Source organism: Phytophthora sojae, assembly GCF_000149755.1.
Source record: "Phytophthora sojae unplaced genomic scaffold PHYSOscaffold_10, whole genome shotgun sequence".
Lineage (NCBI taxonomy): Eukaryota > Oomycota > Peronosporomycetes > Peronosporales > Peronosporaceae > Phytophthora > Phytophthora sojae.
Window position 1 is genome coordinate 916,097 of NW_009258124.1, and position 14,319 is coordinate 930,415.

General features: G+C 50.2%; 7 protein-coding genes across 7 annotated transcripts; 3 read left to right on the top strand and 4 right to left on the bottom strand.

Moving 5' to 3' along the window:
• Positions 1-5: 5 nt before the first annotated feature.
• On the bottom strand, positions 6-1,640 carry PHYSODRAFT_564720 (hypothetical protein; the record flags this gene model as incomplete). Its single annotated transcript, XM_009537176.1, has 5 exons — positions 6-141; positions 219-802; positions 851-968; positions 1,087-1,259; positions 1,341-1,640. 5 exons carry the CDS (start codon positions 1,638-1,640, stop codon positions 45-47), a joined length of 1,272 nt encoding a protein of 423 aa, XP_009535471.1. The 3' UTR covers positions 6-44.
• Positions 1,641-2,056: 416 nt separating this feature from the next.
• Positions 2,057-2,560, bottom strand: PHYSODRAFT_305714 (hypothetical protein; the record flags this gene model as incomplete). Its single annotated transcript, XM_009537177.1, has 1 exon — positions 2,057-2,560. One exon carries the CDS (start codon positions 2,558-2,560, stop codon positions 2,057-2,059), a length of 504 nt encoding a protein of 167 aa, XP_009535472.1.
• A 663-nt stretch (positions 2,561-3,223) lies between these two features.
• Positions 3,224-3,599, top strand: PHYSODRAFT_339268 (hypothetical protein; the record flags this gene model as incomplete). Its single annotated transcript, XM_009537178.1, has 2 exons — positions 3,224-3,327; positions 3,416-3,599. 2 exons carry the CDS (start codon positions 3,224-3,226, stop codon positions 3,597-3,599), a joined length of 288 nt encoding a protein of 95 aa, XP_009535473.1.
• A 3,977-nt stretch (positions 3,600-7,576) lies between these two features.
• Positions 7,577-7,990, bottom strand: PHYSODRAFT_445681 (hypothetical protein; the record flags this gene model as incomplete). Its single annotated transcript, XM_009537179.1, has 1 exon — positions 7,577-7,990. A coding segment is annotated over one exon (414 nt), but the record flags the coding sequence as incomplete, so codon positions are not given.
• Positions 7,991-8,566: 576 nt separating this feature from the next.
• On the bottom strand, positions 8,567-10,021 carry PHYSODRAFT_252361 (hypothetical protein; the record flags this gene model as incomplete). The annotated part of the gene is made up of 2 exons (XM_009537180.1): positions 8,567-9,721; positions 9,821-10,021. The coding sequence occupies 2 exons, from the start codon at positions 10,019-10,021 to the stop codon at positions 8,567-8,569; spliced, it is 1,356 nt and encodes a 451-aa protein (XP_009535475.1).
• A 210-nt stretch (positions 10,022-10,231) lies between these two features.
• Positions 10,232-11,469, top strand: PHYSODRAFT_318737 (hypothetical protein; the record flags this gene model as incomplete). Its single annotated transcript, XM_009537181.1, has 3 exons — positions 10,232-10,335; positions 10,399-11,332; positions 11,353-11,469. The coding sequence occupies 3 exons, from the start codon at positions 10,232-10,234 to the stop codon at positions 11,467-11,469; spliced, it is 1,155 nt and encodes a 384-aa protein (XP_009535476.1).
• A 522-nt stretch (positions 11,470-11,991) lies between these two features.
• PHYSODRAFT_265344 (hypothetical protein) lies at positions 11,992-12,278 on the top strand (the record flags this gene model as incomplete). The annotated part of the gene is made up of 1 exon (XM_009537182.1): positions 11,992-12,278. A coding segment is annotated over one exon (287 nt), but the record flags the coding sequence as incomplete, so codon positions are not given.
• Positions 12,279-14,319: the final 2,041 nt, after the last annotated feature.

The window sequence follows — 14,319 nt, forward strand, 5'->3', positions numbered from 1 at the left end:
ATCTTCTCGACTTTTTCTGTGTGTTATAGCTCGGCTTCAGCGATTTACAGGACGTCCTCCTCGAAGGCCTTCTCGAAGACCTCAAGAAGTTGGTCGATGTCCTTCTCGTCCACAACAAGGGGCGGGCACAGACGGATCGTGCTGCAACAACAACAAAACACCAAAACCCGTTAGAAAATCGTTCACACAACACTCACAAGCCTCTAAATCAAACGTACTTTTCGCCGGCAGAGATGATGAGCACCTGCTTGGACAGCGCGTACTGGATGAGCGGGCCCACGGGCTTGGAGCACTCGAGGGCCACGAACAGGCCGCCCTTGCCGATGGGCTTGCGGACGTCCACGACCTTGTCGGGGAACTTCTGCTGCAGCTTCTCCAGGCGGCTGGCCAGGTAGTTGCCGCGCTTCTGCACGTTGGCCAGGAAGTCCTCGTCCATGATCTTGTGGAGCACCGTGTTGGCCACGGCGCACACGAGCGGGTTGCCGCCGAACGTGGTGCCGTGCTGGCCCGGGGTGATGGCCGACGCCACCTTGTTGGACATGAGCACGGCGCCAATGGGCAGGCCGCCGGCCAGAGGCTTGGCCAGCGTCATGATGTCGGGCGTCACGTCGTACAGCTCGTGGGCGAAGAGCTTGCCCGTACGGCCGAGGCCGCACTGCACCTCGTCCACAATGAGCATGGCGTCGTGCTTGTCGCACAGAGCCCGCAGCTCGCGCATGAACTCCGGGTCGGCCGGGTACAGGCCGCCCTCGCCCTGGATGGGCTCGATGAAGACACCGGCCGTCTTGTCCGAGATGAGCTTCTTGACGCTCTCGATGTCGTTGAACTCGGCGTAGTGCACGCCGGGCACGAGGGGCATGAAGGCCTCACGAATCTTGGGCTTGTGCGTCAGAGTCAGAGCGGCCGCGGTACGGCCGTGGAAACCGTGCTTGAACGAAATGAACTCGATCTTCTTGCCCTCCAGAGGCCTGTATTTTTTAAGGGGAAAAATGTGGTAAGGTTAGTTGAAGTTGCAGGTTAGAGAGACATACACTTGTTGCAATGTTGCAACGTGGTTAGGGACTTTTTGTTGCAGTTGTCACGTACGTTCCCTGCGAGACGCGGTTGGCGTACAGGCGCGCGAACTTGTACGCGCCCTCGTTGGCCTCCGTGCCTGAGTTGCCGAAGAAGACCTTGTCGAAGCACGAGTTGTCCACAAGCGTCTTGGCCAGCTCCAGCGGAGCCTTCGAGTGGAACAGGTTGCTCACGTGTGTCACTTTCTGCAACATTGCAACATACAACACAAAGGTTAAGTGAACTTTAAGCTATTGCTTAAAGTTGTGTCTAAACTCCACACCCACCTTGCCATTCTCCACGAGGCTGTTGTACCAGTCCTCGTCGCCGTGGCCCAGGCCCGAGACAGCAATGCCGGCGTAGAAGTCCAGGAACTCGCGGCCCTGCTCGTCGTACAGCTTGCTGCCCTTGCCGTGCGTGAACACGAGGCCAGGCTCGCCGCGCACGCCGTCCGGGTTGTACGTCTTGGCCAGGTACTTCTGCTCGTACGAGTCCGCGTTAAAGGGCTTGGCGGCGGCGGCAAAGGCACGCGAGGCGCCAGCCGAGGCACGCTGCAACTTCTGGATGGAGCGAAGGGCGGGCAGCATCGTTTAAGTGGTGTTAAACGGGGGTTCGGGGGAAAGAGCTGTTGCGAGTGTTTCCGGTTATGGGAACCTTTGGTCGTGGATCGGTTTTCAACTGCGGTTTGTATGGGGCCCATGGGAATTTACGGGAAATTCATGTGGACCCCATCGGGCCGCTCGTCCAATCACGACTTGGATGTTCGCCGAGGTAATCGGCGGGATGAGCGCTCTCGAGCAATTTGCTGGGTGAGTTGTGTAACATGGCAACTTGTTGCCGAACTCGGCGGCCTGGCAAGGTGAAGGCGCCGGTTGGCAACTTCAACTTATCGTAGGAAGTTGCCGAAGTATTCGAGTTTGCCCCGAATGATTGATTAACTTGTTTCTAAATCGTCTTTGTGCGATAAAATCTCGTTGTTCGGGGCGAAATTAACTTTGGAAAGTCACACCAAAAAAGTTGGGGGTTCCGTGACACACACTCCCATGTACTTGCCTAGATAATTCAAGTTTACGTGTCGAACTGCTGCCTCCTGCGGCAAGTTGGGCACCTTCAGCTTCGAAGCAACCTTCGTCACAGATTCACCGTTGGTCAGCCAGCGTTGCGGCAACTGTTTTGCCTCCTGGCTGTCTTGAATAAACCCTGTGAAATCCATCGCCACCTTCGCATCCGCCCTCAAGAACCGAGTTGCATTCCTGAATTGTGAACTTAAACCTTGTTTTTCTTTCACTTCTCCATCAGCTTTCAAGCCCTCCGTCTGGACGCCGTTGTGGTGTTGCCGACGACGTCGGCGAAAACTGGTACCTGAGAAGCCACCGAACGGCCGTAAAGGGGAGGACGAGGAGCGAGGAGTTGTTGATTTTCTCTCCTGAATAACGAGCTTGGCGAGTTTGCTGGTATCTGAGAACAAAGCCTCGCCGGTTATACGAGACCAGCAATCAATTGACATTAATACACTGTACAACAGGGGAATCGAAGCCACGCCACGTTTGTACTGTACTTCGTAGTACTAACTTAGTAGCGGGTAAGCATCTGCGAAGTGCTTCTACAGTTCCCGAATAATGTTTATCTCGAGCCCTCTCAGCGACTTTCAATAGTTAGGTATACAGCTAGGGCACGTTGCACTGGACGCCTACCAAAAACGAACAAATCACCCAACATATTTAAATTTAAGAAAACTTATATTTACTCAGACGATTTTTACGTCTGAGTAAACGAAGGGTCGCTGCATAGCAGCGTATTAGATTTGACTTGCTTTCAGTATTGACGTCCTTTTTCTAGCAACTAACGCATTTATCAGGCGACCTCTCACATATTTCGACCTCTGCACATTTGATATTTAGAGACAAATTTAGAGATGCATTCTATGTCGAGTTATATCCGTTTTTGGTAGGCACCCACTGCTGTTAGAACACTTGGATAGCACACGTGCAAGGCTTAGCTATCAAATCGTCAATCAGTGTTTACCTAGAGTTTTGCCCTTCGAAATCATCATTGGAGGATACGACTCGAGCTTCCTGATCTCTCTCCTGCCTCGTGCTGAAGATTGCTCGACTCACTTCTCGTTTGCCTTTCAAGCCCCCAAGCAGCACAGTCAACAGTCCAAGTTCCCATGCGCGTGGCCCACGCTATCCTACTCTCTGTGGCTGCATTCTGTATCAGTTGCGGTGGTGCGTTCGGTGCAGACCCGACAAGTCTGGCTTCCCATTCGCAGTCGTACGCAACGCTCGGCTTCTAAGACGCCGCCAGCACGAGGGCTTTTAGATTTTCTTAAGAAACAGAAAGACCTCCTTGATGGGATTAGCGAGAAGAAGCTGGACAAGATGCTCAAAAGCGAGGAAATAGCCGAGAGGAACTTTCTGCGCTGGAACAGCGCCATAAAGAAGGACGGAAAAATGGCGGCCAAGATCGAGCAAGCCATCATTGCGGAAGGCAAGCACTATGGGACTCTGCTAACTCAGTTCCATATCCACAACGAGCGCAACTAAGGAATCCTGAGTGGCTAGGCTACCGCCGATTCATGGTACACGGAAATACTTCTTACCATCAAACACAATACAGCAGTAGGGCCTTGACTAACTGGTATATTTTTTGCAAGAAACTTATCGTCAATAGATAAATATGCGGCTGTACCAAAAGACGATACTTAGTTGTCGATCTTGTCGGCCAGATCGGAAGCTTCCAAACATAACGTCAATGTTGCCGGGATGGCCGCCTCCTAGTCACTCCATAGAGACAGCCCTCGTTATTTTGACAGCAACTCCCCTCCTCGGTGTGTTTGCCCCCCAACTTATCGACGTTAACCATCATATTCCTTTGGTGATCCGCCACCATCACTTCCGGCAGCAAACTGTTGGCCGTATCCCCCGAAATGACCGTCTTCTTGTTCTTGGCGAGCGCTCCGTTCACGTAGCTTAAACTTGCGGTATTTCTCCATCTTTCCCGCGGCTGCACCCTCGGCACGCACGTGTTAATACACCTTCAGCTTAGAAGGAATGTTCGTCCGTTGTTTAGCCAGCGCTGTAGCACCTCTTTCGCCTCCTGGCAGTATGAACAAACTACGAATTGCAAGGTCACGTTCGCATACGCCCTCAAGAACCGAGTTAGATTCCTGGATTGTGAACTAGGCGGCTTGGTTGATAATCGAGGAGATGGTCTCGCCAACGAGATCACCAGAATCCCCCAACAAGTAGAAGAGGCGCATATGCAAAGTGGTCACTGGGAAGAAAATTGCAGAGAGAATGATTCGACCGCCTCCTACTCGTCGTCGGGTTAGGATTCCACGGATTTAGTTTCACTTTAGTTCTTTTGTAGTTAGCAGAACGGTTATCGACAACTAGCTAATCAACGCAATTTCCTTCCTTCCTGCCGCTGATGCCCAGGCAGAATCCTTTATTTCTTTAGATTGCAGTATTGTGCTCGGAAACTTACCGGTGGCAATTAAACAATAAAAATCTGTGCACTTAGAATATTTGGCGCTCCCAGGCTAACTGCTCAACTGAACTTGCTGGGTAACCTGATGAAGCCAGCAATTTGTTTCAAGTTTGATAAGTCAAACTGAGGTCTTGCAGATCTCGATCGCGTGTAGGAGTAGGATACACCGGGTGTTTGTCCTTCGCTTTGACGCTGTTCGCCCGGGCTTCCTCTCGCACAGGAATCCGGTGTGCAGCGACGACGTAGGAGCATCAAAACTCTGTTTGATAAAACAGCAAATATCGGTAACAAGTGTACCACGAAGCTGTCTCGACAAGAACAGGATCAAGTAGTACATAAAACACTGCCAGTAGTAAATGGGCTCGGTGGATCCCTGCGGATCGCAATGTAGCCTCACACGTGGCAAGCATAATATCATCCAAAGTCTTCGAGGTAAAATGCCTGAGCGACTGCAGCAAGCTTTTCGCCTTTTCTCCGGAGAGGACATACCATCAGGTGCAGCTTCTTTTGAGTCTCCGCTAAATGAATTCGTTCGTCACCGTATAGGACTGCACGGTGTTACCGGCGGGTTGAGTTTGCTTTGGATAAAAATGTTGAACGAAAAAAAAAACTATACCATCCATTTTGGATCCCACAACCTTGAAGTAGTTTTTGGCAAAGTTTTAGTGGGATGTTTTATCTAGTCCATAAATATTCATTCCAATGAGTGTGGGGATTCACACAATACCAGCCTGCCGACAATATGACACGGCAAATTCAGATGACCACACGATTTTCAACTATTCTCTCTGAAAACCATGCATGCAGGAAAAAATCGGTGTCTGAAAGAGGAGGGTATAAATTATAATTCAGGACTGAATGGACAGATCGAATCGATAGTTTTAACGCTAATAGAATGGAATGAGTAAGTACCATGTTGAGTGATCTGGAGCAGCATGTAGTATAATATGATGCAGTGATGTAGTAACGGCACCGACTGTGCTCAAGGCCAGCATCAATAACACCGATGCCTCTACTTGTCAAACCATTACTACGACGAATAGCGTACATATTATTCTTCCGACCAATAAAATGTTTGTGATGGAGCTCCACTTCCTCTGTATCTGACATCAACCTTGAAGGAGAAGAAGAAGAAGAAGCTCCTAGTTACCCCAACAAGAGTAATTGTTGAATCAGCGTTGCTAGGATTTTGTCTGTAGTCGGTAAGTGTTGGTAGATACGAAATGTTGTTTGAGGTCTTGCTTAACCGACTGGAAAGTCACCATGACGTACATTTCTCTACATGGTCTTTCTCCTTTCTCTTGAAACCACAATTACCTAGTCTAGCACTTCGAGGTACTGAAGTACATGTAATTAGTATTCAGACGATTCGGGGCGCCGTCTCAGGCCCTACCGTCTTCCCTCGTACTAGACGCCTAGGCGTTGTATTCGAGGTTGGTCAACAATCCCGAATCTGATCGCACCCTCGAATTGAAGCTATAGCAAAATAGAACGCCTACCCAAGCGTAGCACAACTCTTATTATTTAAATTTAAATTTATTGCGGTTTAGTCGGCTAACTACACTCGATACTGCGCGCTGCTGCAGCCTCGCCTACGGATCGCATGTTGAAACAACACGCGCCCGCGGTAGTCGCCCATACATGACAGCACGGATCACACAGTCGCAGAGACTGCGTCACCAGTGCTGTCGAGGTCATATGCATAATATGCAGTAAAGTAAAGAGCTTGATACCAAACACGCCAGGTCGTGCCGTCGGTACCAAGTTGTTGATTACGTTCGTCATGCCAGCGTTCGCCACGCTCACAAATCTGGTCTCTTCGTTCTTGGAGGCGGCGGGACAGTTGACTTTGAGTTCGTTGAGTCCATTGCTGGCGTCTCGTTTTGATTCCCAGGTTCACATCCCTCAAAAGCGTTTGACAATGTCTTTGAGATCGTTCATTAGCGTCGATGGTGCAGCTGTACTCCCAGTATTCTCGGAGGGTAACCCAGGTACCGAAGAAAATCGACTCATGCAACACCTTGGCCTGCCCCATAGTGTAGGATGCTGCCTCTGACCATACTTTGCTTCCTTTCGTCATGGTTGGGTACCGTTGCCATCCTTTGGGGGCTTCGTAGACGGCCAGCTGAAGGCGATCCAACTGCTGTCGAACAGTAGTCCACCACGTGGGTTGTTGAGCATTCACATTATCATGACCATACCAGTCAAAGCAGGGATGACGTTGTTGACTGCCGGCTCGCTCCTCCTCTGATGGCGGGTCAATTATCAATTCGTCACTGCCGAGGGCCTGCTCCCAGTACGACTTCGTACTACTTGAAATGGAGGGTGCATTTCCGTTCAATGTGAAAACACCGATTAGAATCGTGCGTTCATTTGTTTGGAAGACGTCCGCCATGGTGCAGCTACGACGCTGCACAACGAATGCCTCGGTACGCATTGCCAGCTGGCCTGCCGGTATTTTCACAGTCCAAAAACACAACTCTTATTAACGTTAGTAGTTGCCAACAATTCTGCTGCCATTTGGACGAGGTAGCACCACTGTGCCGACTGCCAGCCATACGAGCGGAAGTCGAGCTCTTGTTTTGTCGTATCATTATACAATCGCCCTCCCGCGACACAAAAGCCCACGCCAAGAATGTCAGCCAAGAAAAAGCGTAATAGCTATAGTATCGGATTCTAGCGCAGTGTTGCTGGAGAGTACAAGAAGGGTGTCGACGGCTTTGGGTTTGCCGCCCTTGCCGCAAAACTCAAGATACCCTCGCCGTCGATAGTTCGGAAATGGGTTGAGCAGCTGGGCGCCTTAGAAGCCACTACCAACCTTCAGGGATTTTAGATTTACTTGAATACAACGCCTACCTTTTGCATCCTTCAGAGTTTCGTAGTTTCAATTGAATATAACGCCTAGGCCTTTTATTCAAATAGAACCCCCACTAGGCGTTCTATTTTTTTAGAACGCCTAGGCGTCTACTGTAGTATGAGGGAAGACGGTAGGCTAGATATTCGCTAGCTTTGCTCGCGTATTCTCAACGCTTTTTCGATACTCCTGGAACAGCTTGAACGCTTTGTAATTCTCGTGATTCTTGTACTGACCCTTTGGGAGCTTCGACACCCCCAACTTGCCAGCAACGTAGTCGTCGAATTTGCCTTGCATAGCCCATCGTGTCAGCCACTCCTGTGTCTTCGCCTTGCTGTGGTAACCCGTGCCAAACTTTGCGAAGTGTCTCGCGCGAGCTGACATCCTCGCATACTTGACCAGGGCATTCCAGTTTGGGTGTTGGACTGCTACGTTATGCTGCAAGTTGTACACCCGCAGCTTCGTAGCAACGCTCTCCACGGATTCGTCCTCGTTTAGCCATTGTTGGAGAAACGTTTTTGACTGCGCGCTGTCGTGAAGAAGCCCTTTTAACTCCATGGTCACCTTCGCCTCAGACCTCAAGAGCCGAGTTGGACGTCCATTGTTGTCTTGGATTGATGAGAGCTGGTCGACTTCGTTGGCATCCGGGCAGAAGCTCTCGCTGACGGCAAAGAGGTCTTTGCGACCATCACAAAGCAGGAGAGACGCATATTGGACGTGGTCGGCTGGGAAGAACAGTTGCAGAATGAACCACGCTGGTTCTTACTAAATGGCCGCCGACGGTGTACACCATTTCCCGGTCAAATTGCAAGTTTTACCATCAACTTGACCGGGAAATGGTGTACTGGCGCAAACGCCCTCTACTATTAATAATACATATGTATTCCAAAGCAGTGGAAATGCTCCAATTGGTAAAGTAGTTTTCCAGTAAAACTCATCGTTAATACCCAGGATAGTCCAGAAAGTAGATGAATCTGCGACCGTGTAAAAAAAATGATACTCAATTGTAGATCTTGTCGGCCAGATCGGAAGCCTCCTAACATAACATGAATGTTGCCGGGATGACTGCCTCCTAGTCGCTCGATAGGTCGAGACAGCCCTCGTTGTTATTTTGACAGCAACCTCCGTCCTCCGTGTGCTTCTTCCCCAACTTGTCAGCGTTGAGCATCACATTCCTTTGGCGATCCGCCACCAGCACCTCCGACAGCAAACTGTTGGCTGTATCCCCGAAATGACTGTCTTCTTGTTCTTGGCCAGCGCTCCGATCACGTCCAACTTCTTCATTTCGAGCTTGAACTTGCGGTATTTCTCCATCTTTCCCGCGGCTGCACCCTCGGCACGTGCAATGATCTCCGCAGCTTTGGCCTCGGCAGTGGCGTTGATCTCGTCCGTGATAGCGTCGAGCTTCATCTGCAGCGCAGCCTTCTCCGCGTTAATCAACTGGATCTCCGCGTCGCAGTGGGCGTTGATCTCGGTCGAAATCCGCACAGTCTCCGCTTCAATCTCCGCGATCTTGAGCGCTGCCTCAACGTCGCGATGGTTGCAGACCACAGCAGTCTTCTGGCTAATTTCCCCGTCCGCGAGCTGCGTCTGAGCGTTGATCAAGTCGATTCCCTTGCGGATCTCCGCACACTTGGCCTTGCCAGTCTGATCCTCCTCCATGTACACCATCTTGCGCTTCAGCTTGGTCGTGTCGAGCTCCTCCTTGTACTGCAGCATCTGCATGTCGCTCAGCTGCTTCATCTTCTGCTCCTTGATCGCACTCAAATGCGTCGTGCGGTTCTGCATCTGCGTCTGGAATTCCTCCGGCAAAGTGACGTTGGTGATAGCAACACTGGTAATTTGCACCCCGTAGGTGTTAAACTGCTCATTCAAGCTGCGTTTGATGTCTTCCGTGACGCAATAGAGCACCTTCTTCTCCTTCTCCTTCGGTTCATCTCCTTCCTCTTTCGTTTCGTCGTCCTCCCTTGGAGAGTTAAACTCGTCAATTGCGAGCCGATTCGTGCGGAAGTTCAACGCCCCAGTCTTGAACCTCTCGCGCATCGTACCGTCTCGGAGTTGATACACTTCCGTGTGCTCCACGCTGCGGGCCAGCGCTCGTACGGCCGCGTCTTGAGCGGCTCGGAGCTGGATCTCCAGCCCGTTCGGCTCCAATTCGTACACAAAGCGACGAACAAGCTCCGGGTCTTCACCTTTGGATTCGTCGCCCATAATGCGGAGGATCAGGCACATGTCGATGCCCACAGTCACGTCGTCCGCGGTCTTGCAGCCCTTCACGGGTGTGTCGAACACGATGTACTGCTTGGTCACAAGCTGGGAGACCTGGGTGAACAGCGAGGCGAAGTGCACACCTGGAGGCCACACGGGTGTGCGTGAACCATCGGGCTTCACGTAGTCGACGTCCTGGCCTTGATGCTACACGAGCGCGTAGGTGCCTTCGGGCACGCGGATGTAAGGCTTGACGGGACTTCGACCGGGATTGATGATCACCACCGTGTTGCCATGGCGACAGGCACCGTAGAGGCGGTTGACTCCGTCCACACGCCGTGTACTACGGTACAACAAGCGCGTTTGGTGCTGCCCCGGCAACGGCTCGTCGAGTTTACTGCTCCAACAGCCCATCGAAGACTCTGTCCTTTGTCAGAAATTTCGGGAATGAACTCAAGGAGAAGAATGAAATACAGTTGAAAGAATTTGACCTTGGGAGACTGCAACACTCCCACCGTGGCGAGTCAATATCCATCCATCAGTTAGACCAACCCGTTAGTACACTTTCAGCCTCGAAATTCCTGGCTAACGCAAAGAGATCACGATGGTTGGCCTATCGAGGCCATGAAGCTTTTCAATGCCCAAGCGCAAGACGGCCAGATCTCCATTGTCCTCACGCCTCGTGACCCGACGATCATGACAGTCTTCATGAAAATCCCGTCCGGCCTGTACTTACCAAAAACTGGGGAGGATCCCATGAGTTTTTTACTAACGAGTTAATTATTTTGCAGGTGGGTGCTCAAGCAGAAGTGGAATGCTCACGCTGGAATGATGAAGCCCGGGCTCAAGATGTTTTGGCCGTCGTGGTACTGCGTCTCGCACGTTGTGACTAAACAAGCCGTAACTTTCTCGAATCCGGTGCACGGGTGCCCCACGTCCGACAACGTCATGGTGGACATTGACATCTCCATCAGCTTCCAGATCGGACCAACCGAGAACGACGCGTACACGTTCGTGTACAATTTGGGGGCTCATCGGTTCGACGAGCTGCTGTACAGTCTCACGGAGGAGGCTATCCGCGGTCTTGTGCACTCGGTGCGCCACGATCAAGTCCACGATCTACGCGAGGAGTTCGCGGTGGGGATGAAGACGGACCTCAACGCCAAGTTGAAATCCTACGGCGTCTTCATTCAGAACGTCAAAGTGACCAACGTCTCGCTCCCGAGAGCGTTATCTACGACTCTGGAGGAGACGACGGCGTTTAAGACGCGGATGGAGGAGCAGGAGAAAAACCAGGAGAACCAGATGCGGATCCTGGTGAACCAGGAGACCCAGAAGCTCACGGCGCTGGAGAAGAAGAACGACCGCGCGATCCAGAATCTGCGGGCGGAGAGCGAGCGCGCGGCGATTATTCGCGACCAGAGACGCACGATGGCTGAGGCTAAAGCCCAAGTGATGATCGCCGAGCATGTATCGCTGAATGAGAACAAGGTTAAGGCTGCGGAGGGAGACAAGGCCAATGCTGTTGCTAGTGCAACAGCGCAGACGGTGGAGCGCAAGGCGCTGCCCATCGCGGAGCTGAAAAGCCTCAAAGCAAACTTCGATCGGTTCGTGGATGCAGCGAAAGTTCGCGCTGAAGCGAAGATTCAAGCCGCGGAGAAGGAGGCGGCGAAGATTATGGCGAATGCCGAGGCTGAGATTCTGCGGAGTTTCTGGTGGCTAAGCGTGACTTTGACTACAATGAGAAGAAGCTGGGTGCTGAGGCCTCGCTGCTGGAAGCTGTCCCCATTGTTGTGAGCGGGAAGAATGGCGACCAACTCATTGAAAGGACTGTGCTGCGGGCGATGCAGACTTTGAATTGACTGAAAGATAGCACCTGACGTCCCGAAGTTTACTTTTTTTTTGCAGTTCAGTGAGTGGCAGTTCAAATGGCATTTCGATTCGATTGATGCTTAGGAACAAGCTGCGCTTCCCTGTGGCTACTGTTTTTAGTGTTGCAACATCAAATTCGTGCAAGCATTACTCCGGTGATATGCGGCCAGCGAGAGCGACGGACGCACACACGCGGGAAAAACATCTACTGCGCATGCTCATTTCAATCCAGCTGAGAGGACAGGCAACGAGTACTTCCAGCCAGCTACAACTACTTCACAGCACCACAGAGGAGACCAAGAGGATAGCCCTACATGTAGTCCGAGCTCCTAGCTCTAGTTCCTCCTCATTCTCACTTTTACCTGCTAACCAACAAACAACTTGAGTCTCCTACATCGCCGCGCTCTTCAGTCGACTTCCTAGCCTTCCATCATTTAGGTCCTGCTCATGATCCCTTCTATTGGTGTCGTTGACACAAACAACACTCAGGTGCCGCATGCAACTGCATTCCCCTTGTGGCGGCAGCTACCTTCTTTGCCAGCTGCGGTACTACGTTGGCTGCGGTTCCCACGAACCTGGAAAGAGAGGCGTCCCATTTGCAGCCCGCTGGCGTTGCTACCCAAGTCGGGGGCGAAAACCGGTTTCTAAGAAGCTACCACGCTGCCGCGGCGGAAGATGAAGAACGAATGCTGGACTTCTTGAAAGGCAAAGGCATTCTCGAACGTATCACCGCGACCCACCTTGACGACATGCTCATGAAAGAAAAGGTCGCGGCTAAAACGTTTGCGCGCTGGGATGACGCTATTGCCAAGGAAAGCAAAAAATTGTTGCTGCCGTCAGGGTATTCTTGGAGCGGTGCTTGGGGACGTGAAGGCAAAACGAGAAGTGATGAAGCTTACTGCAGGAAAACATATCGGGCGAAGATTGGGACATTGCACTGGCTCCGAGCAATGAGAATTTGTTAGGCAGAGTAGAGACAACGCGGTTACATGTTTCGCGCGTGGAAGCCACATGGAGCTACTTATGCTCCCTGTCTTCCGATCGGTTTATTAGCCCGATGGATAATCGTTGTACCAGGCGAGGCTTTTCAACTAAAATGAATATTTAGTAGTACCTTTAATCGAGTACACTCAGCAGAAATGTATGAAATCCGCCGGAAACCTATCTGACCTACTATGAATGTTTGTACTTATGCAGTGCTGCAGTGACTCTATAATGACCAGGGTGCCATTTGAACGCACAACCAGCTTCGCTTCATTGTTGTTCATTGTTGTTCAGTTATAACTCAACCCACCCCTGGTGCCGAGGTAATGGTCACACTGCTGATGCCCGAAGGAGTGTGTCGCTCCGGGACGATGAATCGATGCCGAAGGCCACAGGCTGCGCATAAAGCCCGACCTCTTGCATATATCGACCTCTGCACGATTTATATTTAGAGATGAATAGGGGTTTTCAATGCTGGCAGCAATTGTTTTGGGGAAATTGTGTTTCGGGTCCGTTATTTTAAAATATTTCCGAATCGGGTCCGTAATTTTCGAACCGAACATTTTTATGAAAAAAATTCGAATTTTGGAAAAAAACGTACCAAAGTGTACCCTGTTCCAAAAATGTTTCCTCTTCCCTGTTCCAAAGTTGTACCACGAGATATGAAATAATAAGTATATTTCCACTGTAGAGAATGCTGATATTATATAAAATAAGCACTAACAACAGCCGTTTAGGAAAATGAATACGTCAAAGCGTAGGACTACTACTATAATGGTTTCATTAAAAAAATATTCTTGTACACTATTTTTATCAGTCTACATATTCATGTATGAATGCCAAATGCAGTTTTATGGCATGCTTATCCGTAATTCAACGCGTTAATTTACTTGCAGTATAGCGTAAAACAGCAATGCTGAAACTAGTTTTAGCGTTTATAATCAGAAGTAGAGTATGTTGGTAATATTCTCTGAAATATAAAGAAGCTTTTTATCACTAGTTTGTAAGCAGTGGAACCTTATCTTGTGCCTAAACGATTATTGTTTTAGCATTGAACATGAATTTTTTATGTGCATTTAGAAAAAAAGAACCGTAAAATTTGCAATTGGGTACGGATGGCAATAGGGTGTGGAATAGTTACAGGGTGCACTTTGGATACAGGGTACCTTGGCTATGTCAAAAAAACGAAACGAACGTTTGATTTGAAAATTACGGACCCGATTCGGCATTATTTTAAAATAACGGGCCCGAAACACAGTTTCCCCAATTTTTTCTGCCCAAATCGGACAAAAATATTTAAAGCCAATCGCTAAGAGCGGCCATTGACTACCCTGTTTGGCCCGCGCAGCAGTAAGTGAAGATTTTCTGCGCGGGTTGATCGAAATGCCCATGTCCAAGGGCACGGCAAGCCGTCATCGCAGACAGAAGGCACCCTTCGACCTTGGAAGCGAAGGGATCGCTCTACTGGTGTTTTATTTTTAACCTGAGACGCTGGTGAAGGCGACCCTTCACCGCTGCCAGCAGAAAAAAAGTTGTTGCTGCTGCGGGCCGTCATGCGCGAATTTTTGTTCCGTTAGCGAGATTTTTTTCAGCCAATCACAGGCCAGGAAAAAATCAGCCGACTTGCGCAGAAAAAAAAGTGACTTGTTGCTGCCAGCATTGACAACCCCTAATTTAGCGAAACATTTTATGTCGATGAAAAGGTTTTGGAAGGCTCCCACTGTACGAGCTCTTGACGTCACACAGTACCACTTTCGCCACTGATTTCGATCTTTTTCTGGGTTGAAAATGGGCACTCCTAGAAACCTGAATAGCAATCATCCTTTTGTACACAAAGTAACCCCATTTGCCCTTTA